General features: G+C 54.1%; 1 protein-coding gene across 2 annotated transcripts in view; it reads right to left on the bottom strand.

Moving 5' to 3' along the window:
• The window catches only part of ITPR3 (inositol 1,4,5-trisphosphate receptor type 3), a 66,251-nt gene extending 58,568 nt beyond the window's left edge, over positions 1-7,683 (bottom strand). For both annotated transcript variants that reach the window (XM_059400042.1, XM_059400043.1), the window contains exon 1: positions 7,320-7,683. In XM_059400042.1, coding sequence (XP_059256025.1) covers positions 7,320-7,408 — 89 coding nt within the window. In that variant the 5' untranslated portion in view covers positions 7,409-7,683. The remainder of the gene's footprint in view (positions 1-7,319) is intronic.
• Positions 7,684-22,611: the final 14,928 nt, after the last annotated feature.

Genomic DNA, 22,611 nt, shown 5'->3' with positions numbered 1-22,611 from the left:
TCGGAGGGTTAAGCGTCTGCCTTCAGCCCAGGTCATGATTCCAGGGTCCCGGGATCGAGCCCCGCATCGGACTCCCTGCTCAGTGGGGCGCCTTCGTCTCCCTCTCCCTCTCCCTTTCTCTCTGGCTGACATTGGCCCTGCTTATGCTCTCTTTCTCTGGCTATCAAATAAATAAATAAAATCTTTAAAAAAAAGAACAAAGAAAGAAAGACTGAGGACAAGGGAGCACATCTGTGTGCAGACAGGGTATTGGGTGCCATTAGGAAGTTATTAAAGCGTGGGATGAAGGTACTGTGGTTACCCAGGAACATATCCTTATTCCTTGCAGCTGTGTAATGAAGTATTGAGAGGTAAAAACGTGCAATTATATAATTTACCATAAAATACTTCAGCAAAAATATAGATACATCACGTATGGCAAAATGTGGGCAATCATTAAGTCTAAGTAGTAGGCATATGGGTATTCTAAACAGTTCTTTCTACTTTCCTTGGATTATATATGGCGAGGGGCCACAGTGACATGTAAAGGCGAGAGCCACCCACCATAAAAGCTCAGTGACGTCTACCCATTGTGGCAGCAGCCGCAGCATCTCTGAGACACAGACTTAATTCTGCCTACCATGACCTAGATCCCCCGTCACCCATTTCTAAGCTCACAGCCTGGAGAGGACAGCACTCCTGCAGGCTGGAGAAAGGGGTGCTAGCTGGCTGGCTGAGGGGAGGAAGAGATTTGCGAACCAAATACACACAGGTGTCTCCCCAGCACCTGCAGCTGACCAGCACCTGCACCTTGGGGTGGCGGTGGTGGGGGAGGGGCCTCCAGAGCTGAGATTTCTGTTCACTGCCTCCTCAGGCTCTGCCCACCTGCCAGCCCCCAAAATACCTAAGTTCATATGCCACCACTAGGGTCATTTTAGTCCCCTGCCGAGTCCCTCCAGCCTGTCTCCCCAAGTGTCCTCACCCACACACTGGGCTCTCTGTGCTGTCAAGGCCTAGACTCATCTCTGCTCCCACCATCACTGCAGGGAACTGTAAGTGTGGGTGCCAATGCCAGGGGCCACCGCCGGCAGGACCAACGTGACACACTCACGGTGGCTCAGAGCTCACTCTCAGAGGCCTGTGATGAACTTACCATAGATTTGGGCTCTGCCCTCCTCCCCTCTCCCAGACCTCCTCCTTTCCTCCCTCACAGCCCCTGCTTCCAGGGAGGAGCCCCCCAGTTCCAAATAGGGGGTGAGGAAGCATGGACCACAGGTCCCAGGAAGACTACAGGGCCTTCGAGGCCCCGGCTCAGCGACAAAGGAAACCCAGACCCTCCCCTTAAGCAGACAGCAGAAAGCTGGTGTGGCCCCACCTGAAAATCCAGCACAGCACCCCACCCCCCAACCCAAGCCACTGCCCCACCCACCCCACAGCCCCATCAGGCCAAGTCGGGGAGGTAGGGTCAGGAATGTAGGGCAGGGCAGAGTGGGAGCAAGTGACTACAGCAACATTCTTTAGGGCTGGGGAGGGGATGCAGCCTCGGTCCCTGGGTCCCACGGTGGAAGCCTGGGGCTGACTGTGTCCTCAGGCAATCCCCACCCAGCTCCTCTCCCCGAGTTACCCCCTCTCCATTATAGTCACCAAGCCCAACTTCAAAGGCGGAGGCTGGTCTTTCTCCCCACACCCCCTTGGACAACACTCTCAAACTGAGGATATGAAGCGGAGTCAGGCCCCCTGGGACGCAGGGTCACCTCAGCAGGTCACCTCTACCACCAGAGAAACCAGTACAGTCCAAGCCTGTGAGGAAAACAGGGTTCTGCTTCTGGGAGTTTAGCCTGAGAGGGTAATTGGACAAGTGTCCGGGCATGTATGGACTCGGATGTTCTGGGCAGATTGTTTATAATGTAGAAATTCAGAAACAACCTGAATGCCCAATACCAGAGTCACTTGAATAAATGAGGATACATCCTACCATACCATGGGATGCTATGGGGCTGTAACAATGGCCTGTCTGGTGTAGGAAAATAGAGCCTAACGTATCTCCCCAAAATGACAGGATACAAAGCCATATTTGCCGTCTGACATCGTTTGTAAATGTTTGTGTAGATAAAACTAAAAACACACCAAAAAAACCAAAAAACCACCCCAGAACATCCACATAAATAATGTCCATATATGATGAATGCTGTGAAGTGTGTAAACCTGGCAATTCACAGACCTGTACCCCTGAGGATAAAAATACATTATATGTTTTTTAAATAATTAAAAAATAAAAAAAATTTTTTTAAAAAGAATGTCCATATAAGTCACAGCAGTATCAAATAATTTTTTATTTGCATTTTTCCAGTTTTCTCCATGGGACACACATTATTTTTGAACAACAAAAAAAAACTTTTTATTTTTTAAGTGTGTGTTTTTTGTTTTTGTGTTCAAGCCCTGGGGCTTGAACTCACCACCCTGATATCAAGACCTGAGCTGAGATGAAGAGTTAGACACTCAACTGACAGAGCCACCCAGGCGCCCCTCCAAAATATGTATTTTTAAAGATTTTATTTATTTATTTGACAGAGATCACAAGTAGGCAGAGAGGCAGGCAGAGAGAGGGAGAAGCAGGCTCCCTGCTGAACAGAGAGCCCGATGCGGGGTTCGATCCCAGGACCCTGAGATCATGACTTGAGCTGAAGGCAGAGGCTTTAACCCTCTGAGCCACCTAGGTGCCCCCAAATATGTATTTTTTAAAAAACGAGTTGTGTGACTAGGCCTAGCTGCGGTCAAGACCCTGCCTTAGGGCACAGGACAGCGGGAGTTCCAGCCTCTCCAGGGAAATCACAATGAAAAGAAAGCCAAGGACAAGTCTGAAATTTGCTCCAGGAATGCAGTCTGCACCAAGGATCAGTGCCCTCCCCCACACCCCACACCACAGGGATTTTATGTGTCTCAGGGACTTCAGGCTCAAAGGGCCCTTACAGACATCCTCACCCAGCTCCCCTGTGTAGAGACTAGAACGGGCTGGAACTCTATCTTGGTTACTCTGGATTCCCCCAGGACTAGAAAGGTGCCTGGCACAAAGTAGGTGGTCAGTTAATGTTTGTTGAATGACTTACTGAAGTCTGATGAGGGCTAAAAGATGGGCTCTCTGGACCAAGGGACGGGTGGATCCAACAGGTAGGCCTCCTCACAGCCTGTCAGCCACCGAGGGCCCTTAGATCAGGAAGCGCCACCCCAGGTAAAATCACCGGGGAGCTTTTAAGAAACCCAACCCTCAGAGCCCTAAAAATACTGATGCAGTTGGTCAGACCTGGGATTCAGAAGCTGAAATTTTTTTAAAGATCCCAGGGGTTCTCGGTGCAAACAGAGCACCTCTAGAGGACATCCAGGCTGAGGGAAACACACTCTGAGAAGGCAGGGCTTTGCCAAAATCACCCAGCAAGTTAGTGACAAAGCAGCAGAGAGCCTCACCCCTGGGGCTACTAGCTCAAGGGTCCTGACCCTGGGGACCCAAGGTTTCCTCAACATTTACCACATTTCCCTTCTTGGGTGCTGGCCTCCAGGGCCCACCCTCCTGGGGAAGTGAATCAGGCTGGAAGGTGGACAGAGAAGCCCAAGGAGGAGGGGACCCTTCTGATTTTATGCTCTGTGATCACCCAACCCTTGGGGATACAGGCCCGGAAGCCCCGAGAGCCTCGAGATGGTGCTCCTAGGCACTCTGACAAATATTGGGAGCTCAGCCTCAAAACCCAGGTACCCTACACTCCCCAACTTACACACTATGGGCTGGAGCCCACCCCTCTGGCCGTTCAGCGAGAGAGGCCTTTAAGAGAAATCTTCAAAGAACTGGGTATCAGACTCTGAGGGGCCCAGGCCGCACATTGCACACAGATGTGGCCAGGAGCCACACGGAATCCTCCACCTTTCCCTGGCCCCAATCAGTCACTCCAGCCCTGGCCTCTACTGCCTTCCACCCAGGGTGAGGTGTGAGCCAGTGGCCCTGGCCACACTCGCCTGCTGAGAACAGGCGTGGGCCTGCTTTCCCTTCCCCGCCGAGGTCTCGACCTGCTCCAGGATCTACTGCCCAGACCCTCCCACCCTTCCAACCCAGAGTTAATGTACAATCTTCCCCAGGAGCTCGAATTATTCAGGCAGGTCGAACTGGCCTCCTCTGCTTCTCCCGGTAGAGTCTGGCCAGAATCTGAAGGCTGCTTCAGATTCCCTGCTCCACCAACAACCCCCTTTCCATCTCCCAGCTGACCAGCCCCTCTGCCCACCAAGGCCACCCCCCGTCTTCAACACATTCATTTCATCTAGCCCTTAATGGGCACCTCTTGGACACCAAGTATTGGGCTAGCCTGGGACCTCAGTCAAATCAGCCTCTAGGGTTCACAGACATGAGCCAGGATGAAGGCCAATGGGGACCAGAGTTAAGGATAGAGGCAGAAAGATTCTGGTGAGTGGGGCACCTGGGTGGCTCAGTCAGTTAAGCGTCTGACTTCAGCTCGGGTCATGATTCCAGAGCCTAGGACTGAACCCCACATTAGGCTCTCTGCTCCGTGGGGAGTCTGCTTTTCCCTCTCCCTCTGCCCCTCCCCCTGCTTGGGCCAAGGCTGCTGGCTCTCATAAATCAAGGAAGGGAGGGAGGGAGGAAAAGGAGAGGAGAGGAGGGGGAGAGGAGAGGGAAGGGAAGGGAAGGGAAGGGAAGGGAAGGGAAGGGAAGGGAAGGAAAGGGAAGGGAAGGGAAGGGAAGGGAAGGGAAGGAAAGGGAAGGGAACGGAGACAGATGCTGGCAAGGATGGGGCAGAGTTGACTTAGAGCAAAGCAGCTCACACTTTAAGGCACCAAATCCCACAGGGATCAGCATGCAGGTTCTGAGGGATGGGCACAGGTCTGAGATCCTGTCTATCCAGCAAGCTTCTAGGGAATGGCGATGCTGCTGGACTGCGGACCACCCTTCGAGTAACAAAGACTCAGCAGGGCTTAGAAATCATGCTCTCATTGACTCTAAGTTCCAAGAAGGTGGGACACACTGCTCCCTCAGTCGCCACCAAGTCCCCAGTGCCTAGTACACTGGCTGTGGACACGCTGAGTGGATGAACGATGTAATAAATTAGTTAATCCTGGCAAATGGCCCAGCATTGGACGGCCCTACAGAGAAATCTGCAACTAACTGTGAAAAAACACAATACCAGAGAGAAATCTGTGCAAAGCTGTGCAAAGCACAGAAGAAGAGTTAACTGCCATGTTGTGAGAGGAGGAGCTGGATCTCTCAAAAGAGGTCACTTAGTACTAGGTCTTAGAGGGTGGGTCAGATTTACCCAGGCGGAGGCTGGCTGAAGGGCGGGGGCAACACAGGAGCAAAGGTAAAGAGACCTAGAGCATGGGGTAGGTTCCGGGAATCAGAGTAGCCTCATGTACCTAGAGCTTCAGAGGCTGTGAAAGGGAAGGTGGGGGGAAAAAATAGAAAATTAAGTTAGGGTGCTAGAACTCTAAGCTGGGAGACGGGCATCTTTCGATGGAAAGTTGGGAGCTGTCAGAGGTGTTTGCACAGGGAACAGGCACCCCGGAAAGAAGCCCTCTCGGGGGTCACCAGTTCCTGCCCCAGGGTCAAAATGGACCAGAGGAAGCAGCTTCCGGGGGCAGGAAGGGCCAAGGCAGGAAGAAGCTACGTTGAGAGAAGACAGAATCTCCCGTGCGTCTCCGGATGCTAACAGATCTCACGCGTACTTAAAAAACCACCCACTTTGTGCTCAGCCCTGACCCAGGCTCTAAGCAACAGAGAAGCTGATCATTTCCCAAAAGCCCCCAGTGCCGTTCAGACACTAGGAGGGAGGGCGGCTTCCACCATCTCCCCCCATTTCCCCCACAGACCCCTCTCCTGCTTCCCTCGGCATCATCAGGGGGGTTACTGTGTGCCTACTGTGTGCCTGGCAGCGGGACCCCCTGGTCAGCGCTCTGTGGGAGGCCTGCACAGATGCTGGCCCACATGTGGTTCCAGCCCCGTCCTCTGCGGAAATGAGCTAGATCAAATTTAATGGGGTGCGGGGGATGACCTGTGGCTGGGGATTCCACATCTGAATAGGGAGGGGAATGAGAGAGTCAAAAAGGATGCTGAGATAAGGAGAGCAGGTATGCTGGAATTCCCAGTCAGAATCCCCTGCTGGCAGAGCCAGCCCTCCAACCCCCACAGGCCAGCTGGACTCCCTTTCCATCAGGACTAGAACCAAACTCCCAACAACCCTGGGAGAGACCAAGAGCCAGGTGACTCCCACTTCTCAGGCTCAGGGTGAGGCCCGGCCAGGTCCAGAGTCAGACTTTTGGTCCTCGAAAGCACCCCCACCCCCAAGAGGACACACCTTGTGACTGGCTGGTGTCCTGATGAGTAGGGGGAACAGAAGAGGGTGGGTTTATCCCAAAGGACAGCTGGGTGTGGTGGGGATGAGACAATTTAACCCAAGTCCCCAGACTGAAAATGGGACAAAGGCAGCAGGCTGTGCCCTGGAGGTTGGCTGGAAAGGTAGAGAAAGCACTCTACCCCCACCCCCAGCTGCTCCTTTGAAGATAAACCTATTCGCTCTGCCTAATTCCTTTCCTGCCCTAGGCCTGCTTCAGGCCTACCCCTCTCCGGGGACTTGAATAAATTCCCTGCTAGCCAGACCCTGGGGGGTGACCGCCAGAGTTAATTAATGTTTGTAAAGTGCTCGCTAGATCCTGGGACCGGGGACCCAGGGGCGCCAGATGAGCCGCGCAGGAAATTGACAGGGAGAGGCGGGGAGAGGAGCAGCGGGTCAGGACCTGGGACTCCTGCTAGGGGAGGACTAGAGAAGGCACTCCTACTGAAGAGGGGGCAGGGCAGCGAAGAGCTAAAAGGGAAAGGTGCGACCCTTCAAAGGTGTGACGGGACCAGACCATAACTTGAGGATTCCGGGCTCCGTGGTGAGCCTGCCTTCCCCCACTGCTCCGCCCCACCCCCAGAGCCAGTCACGTCCAGGTCCGGATGCCTTTCCCCAACTCAGGCCCCAGCCACCCACCTGCCCCGCCCCGGGACCACCTGCAGAGGAAGTCTCGGCCTCTCCTCCAGCTCGGAAGAAGGGCGAGCGCAGGAGGGTGAAGGCTTCGCGGAGGGGTGTCCCCTACCAACTCCCGCAGGGTCCCCGACTTCTACCTGGGCAAACACTGAACTTCCTTTCTCTAAAAAAAGGAGGCAAGCCGTTACCCCGCTCCTTGAAGTTGGGGACTTCCAGGTTCTCTATGGGGGAGGGGGCGGCGGCAGGACGCACGCAAGTGGCACCAGGGCCCACGGCGCCCCCTCCCTGCCCGCGCCCCCCCCAACTCGGCTCACTCACCCCAAAGTGCTGATGAAGCCGTTGACGGAGCCCTCGGCGTACAGGGAGACGATGTCCCCGATGTGGAGAAAGCTGGACATCTCGCTCATGACTGCGGCCCGCCGGGGGCCCGGGGCGGTGAGGGCGCCAAGGGGCGCGCGGCCAGGCTCGGTGCAGAGGACGGAGATGACCGCGGAGGCCGGAGGGGCGCGCCCCCACCCGCGAGCAGGACGCTCCGCGCGGCCGGGACGGGCTAGCGGCCACCGGGGCGGAAGGCGGCGCGGGGCGGCCCGGGAGCCGCTGGTGGCGTCCGGGTGAAGAGGTGCCCGCGTCTCGGCGAGCCCGCCGCCCGCCCGCCCGCCCGGCCCGGCCCGCGCGTACCTGCAGCGTAGAGGGAGCAGGAAGTCTGGGGCCGCCACACACACATGCAAATCCCGCCCGGGAGGCGGGGAAGCCACACCCCGGCCCCCCCGCACCCCGCCGCAGCCGGCCCGCGGGCACCCATGTGCGCTTGCCCGCCTCCTTGTGCCCTGCGCCCCTCGTGCGTCCAGGGCCAGGCCTCCCGGGCACGGACGGGCCTCCTGACCCGCGCGACTCCGAGGAGCCCTGGGGCTCCTGCGGGCTCCCGGGTTCAGAGTTCCAGCTCCAGCGAGTTCCCAAACAGACTCGCGGAACCGCCATCCCCGGGAAACCCAGCCGTAGCTGGGGGCTTTCTGGGCTTTCGGGGTTCCCTGGGCTATCTACTCCTCTGCCCTCGGGTCGGTGAGAGCCGGTGCGCGGTGCGGGGTCCGGCGCCCCCGCAGGCGCTATCTCCCGCCGCGCGCGGAAGACCCGAGAGCGTCCCAGCTGAGAGGCGTCTCGCACCGAGAGGCGCGCTCATGCCTTCACAGCGCAAATCGGGATTCATTTTTCTTAACGTGAAAAAGCCTTTTCATTGCACAATAGAAAGCGCTGGGGCTTGGAGGGGAAATGAAGCAATGGGGTGGGTTTTGTTTTTTTCTCTCTGCATTCCTGTGTACAAAGAGATCCAACTTCCGAATCAGTTCAGCCGCTCCCTCTCCAGGAGTTGGCTCCAAAACTCTTGGCTCCTTCTATCTTTCTTTTAAAGCGGGGGGGGGAGGGGGGGTGGCAAAAGAGAAAGCTACCTTCGCTAGTTAATAGCGAACCGAGTGCCAACAATGACAAGGCCGGTACTGGCCCTCTGGGAGTGACCCGCTGCGGTGTCGCCGCCGAGCTGTGGCTCACGAAGTCCTGCCCTCCAACCCACGTCCCCAGCTCGCCTACTTTCCGTTCTGGCCCCCGGGTGCTTGGGTGTTTCTTTTTAGTCTTTTTATCTTAACTCCTGGGACAGAGTGCCCACGGCCACCCGGACTGGATCACGTTCACTGTCTTCAGAAACCCCCACCCGGACTTCCTGGGAAGGGGGTGGGGGTGGGGGGGTTGTCCCTGGGAGAAAGGGAGGAGGGGATTGGATTGAAGCAGGAAGAAGAGAGACCCAGGGACGGGTGGAGGCCGCTGAGAGCCAAGAGACAGCTGCTGACCCAAGAGAATGAAAAGACCCTGGGTGTGTGGTTCTTTCACAGAGACCCCTAGACGGTGGGAGTGGGGCCACCTCCGGGATAGCTGAACTCCATGTTTTACAGTTTCTTACCAGGACCCACAGGAATAAATACATGTTACAATAGTTGCACAAAACAATGCTTACCCTTATGACCTGCAGGCAATGCACTCTGATATTTTCTGTTCTATTTCTGTATTTTGTTTGGTTTTTCAATACTGATTGTGACCCATTTGATTGCTTTTTTAAATGTGCCAAACATTTAACTGCAGTCTGAAAAACCTCATCCAGATTTCTCTGCCAAAAAGAAATGACAAAAGCCTAGAGAAGGTGCACCAAACCTCAAGGTCACACTGTATATTCACCTCACTGGGAGTCAGGAGCCCAGCCCAGGACTGGCAGCCCAGTACTCTCCCCAGTACTCCCACACCACACTGGAGCTGGCTGTATCCATCCCTGGAGCCCTATGGGAACAGCATCTCTTGCTCCCAAAAGTCAGGCCTCCACTGATAGAAGGGAACAATCTGCATCTGGGCCCTCTGCGAGCACCAGGCTCTGATGGAGCTGCAGCCATGGCCCAGTTGCCTTTCCCCCTACCCCACATAGCAAGGATGGAGAGGAATGTGCTAGAAGCACCCTCTCCAGGGGCTACACTCGGGACATGTGCCTTCCTTGCCCCAGCTACATCCAGGAACCCATGTCTCTCCCCTCCTGAGATTCAGATAGATGGTTCCATAATTTAGCCAAGGTCTCACAGCCAGGAAGTGGAGGTCAGGCCTATCTCCCCCGGATGCACATGCCCTGGTTTTCCCTCCATATCCAGCCTGGGAGTGCTCAGTACCTCTGTCCCTCCACCAACCAGGAGGACTGGGGGTGGGGGGGGGAAGGGAGGAGCACCCAACTCTCATCCAGCTGAGGAGGGGCACCTCTGCCAGCCTCTTGCCACACACACTGCTTCTAGGTATTTTTCTGGAACGTTGCATCCATACCATGTTCCCAGAGGAGCCCTCTCTGGGCTCTAGGCCCCTGTCAACTGCTTCTGCCAAATCGACCCCACTGTAAGCTCTTTTATTTATTTATTTTTATTTTTAAAATATTTTTTTAAGATTTTATTTATTTATTTGAGAGGGAAGGGGAGAGAGAGAGAGCACAAGTGGGGAAGGGTGGAGGGAGAGGGAGATGCAGACTCCCCGCTGAGCAGGGAGCCCAGTGCAGGGCTCTATCCCAGAACCCTGAGATCATGACCTGAACCAAAGGCAGATGCCCTATCGACTGAGCCACCCAGGTGCCTGGCACTGTGAGCTCCTTTAGATTCTGAGTTGAGTTAGAGTTTGTTTAAAGACAGGTTCAGATGCTGTAGCTACAATGAGTTGACTCCCTTGTTCCCCCGCTTGAAATCTTCCTGAACGTCCTCATCATTGACAGAATCCAGTCTACACATCACAGCTCCTGCCTGTCTCCACCCCTCCCCACCCCTGCACTCTGGGCGGACACAAAACTTGCTCCTTGAGAAGGAACTGCGCTCAAGAACACAGGCTCTGACTCACAGGCCTGGGTTCAAGTCCCAGCCTCTGTTTCCATCTGTTAAATAGGGAAGGTGTGGTGCCAACATGGGAAGGAAGTGGGATAAAGCCATCAGCATAGTGTCCCCAGTTAGGAAGGACTCGGTGTTCATTCTCATTACCCAGGACCTCACCCACTCCCAGCCCTGTGCCTGGGCTCATGGGCTTCCCTCTACATCCCCCCCTCTCTATTCCTACAGTCAGAAGAAAGTCTCCTTCCCAGATGTTCTGGAACATCAGTCCCCTAAGTATTATTATGCAATAGTTTAAGAAATAAAAAAATAAAATAATACATTAAAAATATTGTCAGTGCCAGGTACCTTTCCACCAGCTTTGTCAAATGCTCATATTTTGCAAAATTTAGTTCCTATATATATATATATATTTTTAAAGATTTTATTTATTTATTTGACAGAGAGAGATCACAGGTAGGAAGAGAGGCAGGCAGTGAGAGAGAGAAGGAAGCAGGCTCCCTGCTGAGCAGAGAGCCCGATGTGGGACTCGATCCCAGGACCCTGAGATCATGACCTGAGCCGAAGGCAGCGGCTTAACCCACTGAGCCACCCAGGTGCCCCCATTATATATTTTTTAAAGAACTGAACCCTAAGGGGCACCTGGGTGGCTCGATCGGCTAAGGGTCTGCCTTCAGCTCAGATGGTAATCTCGGGGTCCTGGGATGGAGCCACATTGCTCAGCTGGGAGTCTGCTTTGTCCTCTCCCTCTGCCCCTCCCCCCTCCCTCTGCCCCCGCCACTTACCTGTGCTCTCGCTCACTCTCTCACACAAATAAATAAATAGAATAATTTTTTTTTTAGATTTTATTTATTTATTTGACAGAGAGAGTCAGTGAGAGAGGGAGTACAAGCAGAGGGGCGTGGGTGAGGGAACAGGCTTCCTGCCCAACAGGGAGCCCAGTGCGGGGATCGATCCCAGGAGTCTGGGATCATGACCTGAGCTGAAGGCAGACGCTTTAATGATTGAGCCACTCAGGCGCCCCAAATAAATAGAATCTTTAAAAAAAAAAAAAAAAGGACAGAACCTTAAAGCTTGAGTTGCAATTCCTTATACAACACCACCACCAGCCCCATTCCCATTCAGGATAGATAACCCCTATCCTGACGTGGGTATCATTTTGTGCAGGATTACACTTACGCCACTTCAGGATGTAGTCATTAATAATATGGGCGTATAAGAACCATAATGATAATATGCCACCATTCTGCAGAGCTTTCTGTCCAAGATGGATCTAGACAGTGTCCCCATGTGTGTATCACAGCATGATAGTCCACTTCCTGACCAAGTCACAATTTCTTTATCCATTCTGCTGGTAATCACGAAAGCCCCATTTCAGTTTTTGCTGTGACAACAATGTTGCAGTATGCTTTCTTGTCTCCTGTGCATGCATATGGGAGCACGGTTCCTAGGCTTGAGACCTAGCAGCGGGTCAAATCGATTTAGCGGATGAAGGTGAGCATTTTTAAAACTCAGAACTGATTCGAAAATAATGTGCCTCACACGTCCTCAGGGTAACTGTCAGAGTGGGAGTTGTATCAGTTGTGAGCGTGCTGTGTATGCTTACTGAGGATACTGTCAAAAATTTTGAAATATTCTACTTGAGAGTGAGGACTTAGAAAGTGAGTGAAATTGTTGGATCACAGAGAAGATCTTCCTAGACTTGCCGAATTACTCTCCAAAGTGGCTGTTCTAACTCACCCTCACACCAGCCACTGGAAGTGTGCCCACTGAACCACGTGCTCACCAACACTGGCATTGTCAGATTCTTTTTTTAAAATGTATTTATTTGACACACACACAGAGGAGAGAGAGATCACAAGTAGGCAGAGAGACAGGCAGAGAAGCGGGGGGAAGCAGGTTCCCCACTGAGCAGAGAGCCGGATGCAGGGCTTGATCCCAGGACCCTGAGATCATGACCTGAGCTGAAGGCAGGGGCTTAACTTGCTGAGCCACACAGGCACCCACCCCTGTCAGATTCTTTAATGTGGGATTTAGAATACCCAACTCCCACCAAGGTGCATGGGCTATCTGGAGCTGGAATGATGACTCTCCTTTCTGGCCTCCCCCAGGCCACTGTGAGCTCTTCACTGGAGTGGGCATGTCCCCTCACTTGGTGTCCCCAGGCCAGCTCGGGCACACAGTAAGTGCTTAACAGGTCCATGTGGGGTTTTTTGTTGTTGTTGTTGTTGTTGTTGTTAAGTAAGCACCCAGCGTGGGACTTGAACTCACGACTCCGAGATCAGAGTTGCCTGCACTGCCAACTGAGCCAGCCAGGCATCCCAAGTCCATGGAGATTTGAACTGTCAAGGAGAAAGAAAGAGGTTGGCAAAACTATATGAATTGTGTCAGGAGATAAAAGGATACTGGGGTAGCCCCAGCTCAGGGTGTCAGGTGCCTGGGTCCCCTCGGTGGAGGGCAGGGAGCTTCCAGGGATGTGGCTCTAAGCAGTGGAAAAGGAGAAGCAATGGGCCCCACCCCTCCTGAGTGGCTCGAGCAGGATGCTGTCAAGCTGGGGACAAGTTCAGACCCAGGAAAGAGTTCACCACCATCCCAAGGCAAATGGGTGCCTGGTCCAGGCCCGAACGTCAATGGCTGGGCATGTCCTTGTACCCACCTCCCACGGGACCCTCTCCTAGAGGGAAAACAGAAGAGATGGGAAGCTCTGACTCAGGATTCACAGGGAGTCAGTGATCACGGGGGCCTCTAGAAGGTGGAGCAGGGTGTGGGGTATGGGCTACGATGGGGGGAAATTACCTTTTGCCATCTCTTTCCTTAACTTTTTAATTTTGACTATGTGAATATATAGCCTATAACCCAAAATAAATAAAAACAAAGGTGTTCAAAGCATCACCCCCAAGTTCCAAGATCCAGCAGGAAGACTTCCAGGAAACCCACCTCCATTTACTGTCTGACCTGGGCCTGAAGAGGTGAGGGAAGAAAGGGTGGTGGTACCCAGACCCTCTCCCTGGACTAGAAGAAGCACCAAGGAGTGGGGGGACAGGCAGGCAAATGGACATAGGAGAGACTACCAGCTGTGAAGCCCAGGCCTCCTTTGTAAGACGCCCCCACCCACACCTCAGCTGCCTCCTGGCCACTCGTTCCCAGCTCTGCTGTGTGACTTTGCTCAGAGTACAGACCTCTCTGGGCTGTACAGACCATCTGAGCTGAAGGCAGACAATTAGCCGATTGCCTACAAGCCAGGCGCCCCTTGTAAACAGAGTTCCCATCCCCCTCCCAGATTTCACTCTTGGCTCTGACTGCTCTTTAACCTTTTTCTGGCCCTCCATAACTGCAGCTGGGAAGGGTAGGAATACCACCCCCACGCTTGCTGTGTCATCATGTGGTTTGAAGCAAATAACAGGTAGTTCTGAAGGGCTTCCTCAGCCCCTCACTCCTGACATGGCAACAGGACCCGGAGAGGAGGGACAGAGTCAGGCCAGAAGGTCTGACTCAGTGTAGCAACCACCCAGCTGGGTCACCCGCCGTGGGTGGGGTGCCAGCCCAGGCCCTCTGGGGTTCCCAGAGAATTCCTTCCCCATGCCATAAGCTGCCCTGGGCGGGCACCCCAGCCCACAGTAACCACTTAGCCGCCACCAGCGCTGCCGCCCCAGAAACCATCACTCACACTTGCACTCTCCCTCACACACACCACTACTTACAGTCACACACTCTCACTCACGCATTCATACCAACACTCTCCTCACATACTCACAAATGCCACAGTCACACACTCTCTCTCACAAAACCACACTCTCCCTCACACAACCATCCCAACACTCTCCCTCATATACTCATGTCCTCTCCCTCACACACACCAACACCCACCTCACACACACACTCACAGGGACACACTTTCCCTCACACATTCACACCAACACTCTCCTCATATACTCACACATGCCACAGTCACACACTCTCCCTCACAAACCCACGCTCTCCCTCATATACTCATGTACACTCCCTCACACATGCTCTCTTACACACTCTCACACATTCTCCCTCTCACACTGTCTCACATACTCTCTATCACACACACACACTCACACCAACTCTCTCCTACACATTCACATACTCTACCTCACACTCTCACACACTCACACCAACTCTCTCGCACATTCTCTCTCACACACCGACACACTCTCCCTCACACATTCATACTCTCATCCACACCCTCCCACAACACTCACCCTCTCAGGAAGCCTGAAAGGAAACAATACTTGTTCTGTTTGCCTTCACCCCACCCCCACGCCCTAGTCATCGATGCCATATCTATTTATTTCAGACATGGCTGACCACCTTCACATGCAAGGGACCAAAGACGAAACGGACTGTAAGAATGTGGCCCCCTAACTTTAACACGTGCTTCTGGTCTGGTGAGGAGGGAGAGAAAATAATCTTCTGGGATTCCCTCTTGTCACAGAGGGAAGGGTGATTCCTTCTAATTCTGACCTCTTGAGAGAAGAGCACCCTGGCTCTGGAGTCCTGAAATGGGGGGGTGGATACCCCAGGTCTTCCCTCCTCCTGTGCCCTGAGGTGTGCAGGCAGGAAAAGGGGGACCCCCTCTGCAGACACCTCCACAAACAGAAGTGGAAAGCAGAATTCCTAGAGGAGGACCACTGGAGTCCTAGCTCTGCACACTTGCCAGCTGTGTGGAGAAGCTGCCCAGCCCTCTGGCTCTCCATGTTCTTGGGTGGAAAATAAGGATGCAGGACTGTACTAGTGAGATCCTGGCAGGAAACTGCCAACACATCCCCAATGAGGGACTAAAGAGAGGTTAACAAGTGGGTCCCCCCACAGAGGTGCAGGCAGGGTTAAGGGCCCGGAAAAGGGATGGTACAGAGACCTGGAGCCATCAACTACAGAGAGCTGTTATCACTCCAAGCTTGAAAAGTAGCCAATGGAACAACCCCCCACACCTGTCTCTCCTCCTGCCCTCCAGTCTTACTAGTGCCTCTCATTGCTCAGAGGCCGAGGGAGCCAAGTACTTCAGGCCACAGAGATCAGCTTCCCAGAGCCCAGAGCAAACGCAGAAGAGTAGGACAGTGGACCTGGAAGGGTGTGTGAAGAATGTCTAGGATCAGGAACTACTTTTTAAAGCCCTTAGAACAGTCAGCAAAACAACTGTCTTTATTTGCATAGTCCTGAGGGGTCTGAATAAAGAGAAGTTCTTGTGGATCCAAAGAAATGACAGTCTAATGGTGGATTTTGTTTTATGGAATGACCAAGGAGGGAACATTGATTAGGCAGAAGGTTTTATCAAGCTCTCCACAAATCAAGCTCAAGTCCCCTCCCCAGATGAACAATCAATGGTTGAATGTCCATTACACACACTGGCCAGGAGGAGGAAGTACAGGAGCCTAGACTGAGCTGCAAAACCCCCTGAATTCTGAGTCAGAGTCAGGAATGATGGAGGTTACAGTGGAAGCTGGTCACTCTGCGAGGCCTCCCCATCCTTCTATCCAGGTCAGCACAGTGGAGCCCCCCAAGACAGGGGCAGGCCTCTGGCAATTCTGCCTCTTTCCAGATTTTGCGAAAGGGCCTCTGCACTTCACCTGCCAACAAGGGAGGCCTGTTAGAAGGAGAGGGGACATCATCCCAGGGATCCTCTTGGGAAAGGGGACCAGCATGGAAAATCTCCTCGGGGCCAGGGCCAGCCTTGCCTGGCAGGAAACCAAGACGATGACGTCAAGTCCACCTGGGCTGGGTCCTGGCCTCCAGCCAGGCCCCACGCCCACCTTGGCAGGACTGGGTCCCGTGAACCGGCCCTTGCCTGGGCTGCTGGGCCAAAGCTAGCAATGGCTAAAATATAAGGGTTTGTCCACCAAACAGGACCTGCTCCTCTGCCAGCTTTGCCAGCCTCTGTTTCTGGATCATTCAGAAGGAAGAGGTCCTGCAGCACGGGGTGGGCCATGCCCTTCCAAGGGGGCAGGGAAGGGTCACAGCTGAGGCACTCTGGAGAGGAGAGGGAGAGAAAGGCCTGCTGTTAGCCCAAGAGCCGACAGACACTAGGGCCCTTGTCCTGGGGCAGCGGAGGAGGCTTCTGGCCAGATGGAGAGCAGCAGAGGGAGAGGAGGGACTCCCGGGCTGAGCAGTCAGCCTCTTCCTCCCACACCCCCACCGAGCTCCTCCTGGGGCTCTCTTCCTCTCCAGCCCAAGATGAAGAGAGGAGCCCGACTAAGGCCTGGTGAAGCCTGGCCCCCAATCCCACCCCAACCTCAGAAGCTCTGGAGGCAATCCCAGAGTACTCAGAAACACCCCAAGTTGTTGAGTAAGGCGCTGCCTTCCTGAAGCCCCAGTGGCATAAAACCCTCCGGGTCTGGGCCATCAAAGCTGGACAGGCTTTCCTCTGGAAAGGGCGCTCCTGGTCTGCAGTGAACAAGCCCAGCCTCAGACCTCTAGGGCCATCTGGTGAGGAGGGCTGCATTCAGCCCTTTGGCAGATAGTACTGAGTCTGCGCTGTGTGCTGGCCCGTCTGTCTTGGCAGCAGGAAGAGATCTCCCTGAGGGCCTCAGCCTCCTGGTGGCCAGGGCACCCAGCTCTGGCCCAGCCCCTGACCCACAGTAGACTTTGACAAACACAGGTTGGGCCAAGCTGGACCTTAGCAGCTCCTTCTTTGGTCGGTGCTGCTGTAATTCTCTAACCTCTTTCTTTCTTTTTTTTTTTTTTAAGACTTTTTTATTTATTTGTCAAAGAGAGAGAGAGAGAGAGAGAGAGCGTGAACACAGGCAGACAGAATGGCAGGCAGAGGCAGAGGGAGAAGCAGACTCCCTGCCGAGCAAGGAGCCCCATGTGGGACTCGATCCCAGGACTCTTAACCAACTGAGCCACCCAGGCGTCCCCTCTAACCTCTTTCTAAACTTAGCCACACCCAGGAGCGGCCCCCAGCACCTCAGCCAGCCCTCAGGACTGTCCAGGGTTCGGTGGGGGAACAAACTGGAAGGCTCTGCAAGCACCTGGAGCAGGAGCGGGAAGGGAAAACTATTCATGACCCATCACGGCCAATACCTGCTATCCACCCCTAGGTGGTGCTGTGGCTGCATCTGCGCACTCAGTCCGGCCTCAGCCCCGCCCCCATTTTACAGAAGAGAAAACCGAGGCTTGCACAGCAGAGGGGATTTGAAGGTCATCAAAGGGCTTATGGATCATTCCCATGCTACGGAGGGAGTGGAACTCAGCTATCTAACAGACTGGTGAAGATCATACAGCTAGTACCGTGTTCCCATTTTGCAGATAAAGAAATCTCAGGGAGGTGAAGGGACTTACTCAGTGCCACACAGCTAATAAATGACAGAACTGGGACCCGAACTCAGGCCTGCCTGACCCCACAGAGCCTGCTGGCTTAATCTTCCCTCTGCAGAAGTTTTGCAGACAGGGCATCTGGAAGGGGAATGGGCTCACCCACGAGTTCTGTCCGCCAGAGGGCGGTTCCTTTGCCTTCACAGTCGCTGCTTAGAACTCCTGTCAAGGGTGGCTGGGAGGAGACTCTAGCCATTGTGACAGGGCCTGTGCCTCCAGCCTCCATCTAGATCTTTCCTCTGACTTCAGCTGCCGTGGGCCTGGCCTTGCTCCCTCTCTCCTGAGCTGGGTAGGCCTCCACGCCCAGGATGGGTTTGCTCTGGGGCCACACGTAGGGTGCTCCTGCCCTGATCCCTACAGACCAACCAGTGCCAACCACCATGATTCGTCAGTCCTCCTTTGCTCTCCGTGGACAAAATGCACAGCAGGAGGAAAACGAGACAGCAGGGAGGACTTCCAGGTTGTCAGGGTTGGAAGATGCCTGGATGAGATGACAGAGGTTGTGGGGGTTCTTTTTTATTTTTTTTTTTTTTAAGATTTTATTTGTTTATTTGACACAGAGAGAGAGATCACAAGTAAGCAGAGAGGCAGACAGAAAAAAAGAGGGAAGCAGGGGCCCCGCTGAGCAGAGAGCCCGATGTGGGGCTCGATCCCAAAACCCTGGGATCATGACCTGAACCGAAGGCAGGGGCTTACCCCACTGAGCCACCCAGGCCCTGTGGCATTCTTTAAAAGAGGAATAAGCCAGGCCGCAGGAGTAAAAATCCATATTGGGGGGGTCCAAACTAATTAGCGTCCTTTGGCTTCTCCAGCTCCCTCCCCTCGGGCTTGAGTGCTGGGAGTGGGAGCTGGAAGGCTGCCTCCAGATTCTGTTCAGAACCCCCACCAGGACACACCCAGCTGCTCACGCTGTTCCCATTCAGAGCAGAGAAGAATGAGCATTTCCTGAACCTTTCCACAGTCCTTCCAGGTCTCTATCAAAGCATCGAAACTTCAAATGGCCTTATGGCAATGGCGCAGCTATTCCTCACTTGCAAGGTGAGGAAACAAAGACCCACAGCCTTGTCCAGGACTCTCCATCTTCCCCATGTCTGCTCATCAAGGCTCGGCTTCTGGGTCCCGTCCTGCCAGCAGGTCACACTGAGGACCTGTGCTCTCTGCGGGGCAGTCTGGGCACAGGGACCACCACTGGACTCTCTGAGGCAACCTGACTCTTCCTAGTGCTTCACCTTGAATAAACAACTTCCCTAACCCTCACCTCCCTTATCTGCCACCAGCCCTAGGGGATGGGGCTGAGTATCCAGTCAGATGACAGACATCTCCAATGCACCCTCCACACACCAGTCAGTCGTTCTAGCACTGACTCCTGTCCAAGTCCCCAGCTTCCTGCAGCTCTGAGCTCTGGCGACCGGCTCTCTTATCTTCATCCAGCTCCAGCCTTGTTCGGCCGACAGACTGGGGATCAGGAGGCCGGCCTCAGAGACACGGAGTGCCAGAGGCTGAGGGCAGGGCCTGGCTGAGGACCAACACAGGCACAGAGGTCCCCATCCAGGGACCAGGGTGGAGATGCCACCCAGCAGCTCATCCGTTGAGGGCTTGGCTGATCACCAGCATCAGGGTAAGCCCAGCAGTTCCTATTCACCCCCCGGGGCCAGAGGGAGGGTGGGCATCCTGTCCCAGCTTTCCCCCACGGCATTCTGGGAACCCAGGGAGCCACCTCCTGGCTTTGGGTCTAGTGGAGGAGGCGTTCAGTCTGGGAGACAAGGTGGGAAGGGGACCAAGAGAGGGATCAGGAACAGTTTGTGGGTAATGTTTGGATTACTATTGCCGTGTAACATGTCATCCAAAACTTCGTAGTGTGAAACAACCACCATGTTATTCTGCTCAGAGTTTTAAGAGTCAGGAATTATGGAAGGACCCACTAGGCAGCTGTCACCTGGGGTCTCATATGAATGCTGCCCACTGTCGCCTAGGGCAGGAGGCATCTGAAAGGCTTCAGGGACTAGATGCCCAAGACAGCTCCCTCCCATGGCTGGGAACTCAGCTGAGACCACCTCCTTGTGGCCTCTCCAGCTTGGCAATCTTAAGGTGGTCTGACTCCTCACGTGGGGGCTGGCTTATCCCAAGGCCACTGTCCTACAAGAAGCAAGAGGAAGCTATGTGGCCTTTTCTAACTTAGCCTCCATGGTCCCATAGCATCATTTCCACTGTATTTTACTGATGGAAGCAGCCACTGCCCTCCCAGATTCAAAGCGAGAAGAACATGATCCCACCCCTGCCCTAGAAAGAGTGCCAAAGGATATTAGGACCAGGCTCTTAAACTACTGCAGGTAGCATTGAGGTCCCATGCTAACTGGGACCTCACAGGTTGTAGGCCCGAGGGAAACCAAGAGACCTTAAGCCATCACCTATCATACAGATTTAAAGACAGGGGTCTCCCCGAGAGTGCCGAGCTTGGCTCTCAGCACCTGCCTCGGCCCCATCCTGCCTGTCCTAGACAGTGAAGGCTGAGGAGTCCTCAGGCTCTGAGGCCCAGGGCCGGTCAGCGACTTGGAGAGGTATGTGGGGGGATGCGTAGACCCAAGGACCATTTCTTTGTGCATGTGTTCAAGCAAAACACTGTGCCCCATTACCAAAGTCCCCTCTTGTAGGACACAGATTCTTCAATGTGGTGGGAAAGTTGAGGCAGGACCATAGGGAGGATAGGAGCCAAGTGAAGAGTGTATACTGAGCCAGAAACAGGCCTATGGGGGTTCGAGGGGCTAGGACCCTGGGCCTGGGGTCTTGGGGTTTAGAGCTCCTAATAAACAACTTCATCAGAATTAGCAACAGCTAATTATCAGAAACCGTTGACAGTTTCCCCCGCAGCACAGGGAAACACCTGTGGGGGGGTGCGTTGGAGACTTGAAGGGTCACGGAGGCCTGGAGAAATTCAGGGTCCTCAGTCCCCACCCTGAGGCCAAAAGACACCTCTTCAGCACCCTGCCCATCCCAACTGTCCCCAAAGTTGCTCTAGGCCTCCGGCCCAACCTCATAGCACACTAGCAAGGGCAAGGCAGGTGAGGCAGGCCAGTGTCCCAGTGCGTGGCAGGCTTCACCCCATCTCCCTCATCCCCTGCAGTGGCGGGAACCTGGTCCCAGCCACATTCGGACAGGCTCTCAGTAGAGCTTTGTTGAATGAATGAGGGTGACTGCAGGCTGGAGTGGGTGGTGGGCTGAGGCTGGGTCCTTGCTTCTCTGCTCAGCCTCCATGTAGAGTGGCTACTTATGGCCTGTGTCCCCTCCAGAGGTCCACCCAGGCCCTCAGGTACTTCCTGAGCCACAGGACATGTCCTGCTCTGTGTGCCCCTGGAGGGAGGCAGCTTATCAGAGGGGAAAGGACACTTTGTTCAGGCCTGGCCATCTGCCTGGGCTGAGGGTGCCCTGCCTGGGGCCTGGCAGACAGAGCAGGCCACTGCCTGCAGGAAGATCCCAGCGAGCAGATGAGGATGGAAGGCCTGGGGAGGGCAGATGAGCAAGGCTCTGTGCCCTGGTCCATGCCAGGACCTTGGGCCCCTCTCAGATCCACTCAGATCCTCCTTTCCCCTCCACCATTTTACCTTCTCTCCATTCGTCTCACACCTCTCTGGCTTCTGATGGGGTTTTTCGCTCACTCACTCCGTTTATTCATTTAAGCAATATAGAAGGAACACTTGGAATGTGCTAGTAAGGTTCTAGGCCCTGGGGATGCAGCAGCAAGCAAAACAGGCAACAGTGCCTACCCTCATGAAGCTCATGTTCCAGCTGAGAGACAGTAAGCACATAAGAAGATGAAATAGGTGCTATGTTAGATGATGAAAGTGCTCTGAAGAAAATAAAACAGAGCAGGAGCACAGGGACAGAGCCAGCGCAGAGGATGAAAGGGAAGAGATTATTTTTCCCCCCAACATATACAGTGGCTAAGAAACATCCCCTGAGAAGGTGACAGCTAAGCAAAGACCTCAAGGAGGTCAGGAAGGGAATCACATAAATTCCTAGAGGCAGAGCCTCAAAGGCCCTGAGGCAGGAGTGGGAGGAGTGTGCAAGGAAGAGCAAAGAGGCTAGTGAGGCCAGAGCACACAGAGGAAGGAGGGCGGCAGGAGATGGGGCAAAGACGAGAGGCAGCTGGACAAGGTAGGGCCTTGTCAGCCCTTGGAAGGACTTGGTCCCACTTACATGATGCGGAAGCCAGTGCAGGGCTCTGAACAGAGGATTTATGTTTAAAATAACAGTAGGTCATGTTACATAGTTTTTAACATGTATCAGCCATTTTTCTAAATACCGAACATGTATTAACCCGTTTAATCCTTCTAATATCCTTTATTAAAGATGATGAAACTGACTAGAGAAGTCTCTACATACTAGACATTAGTAGCACCCTCCCCTAACTTGTGACACCAAAAATGTCTCCAGCCATTGCCAAATGGCTCTTGGCAGACAGACCAGCCCCCAGTTGAGAACGACTACCCAAGTGTCCTCCAGTCTACCCCATCCGCCTCTGTCCCAGCTTAGGCCTACACCCCTCTCACTATGACAGTTGTGACAGCCTTTAAATTGGCCAATCGGCCCCCTGTCCTCTCTACTTCACCCTCCACGGTGCATCTGACCAGGCCACTCTCCTAGCTTTGAGCACTCTGTGGCTCCAGGGGCCCTGGAAATAAATGTGAAGCCATTTACAACGATCTGAGTGGTCCTACACAATCTGGCCCCCGCCTGTCTCTCCAGCAATATACCCCCATCCTCCCCCCTACCTGTCCCCCCACCAATCTAGCATGGGTTGAGCCTACTGTGCACCAGTCACCTCAGTTGACATGGCTGTTGAGGAGACCAAGCCCCCCAGGGCCTGTCCTTATGGTATATTGGTC

The sequence above is a fragment of the Mustela nigripes genome, chromosome 5, assembly GCF_022355385.1.
Source record: "Mustela nigripes isolate SB6536 chromosome 5, MUSNIG.SB6536, whole genome shotgun sequence".
In the NCBI taxonomy this organism is placed as follows: domain Eukaryota; kingdom Metazoa; phylum Chordata; class Mammalia; order Carnivora; family Mustelidae; genus Mustela; species Mustela nigripes.
The sequence above is the reverse complement of the archived record's forward strand: the minus strand, read 5'-3'. Positions and strand labels throughout refer to the sequence as shown.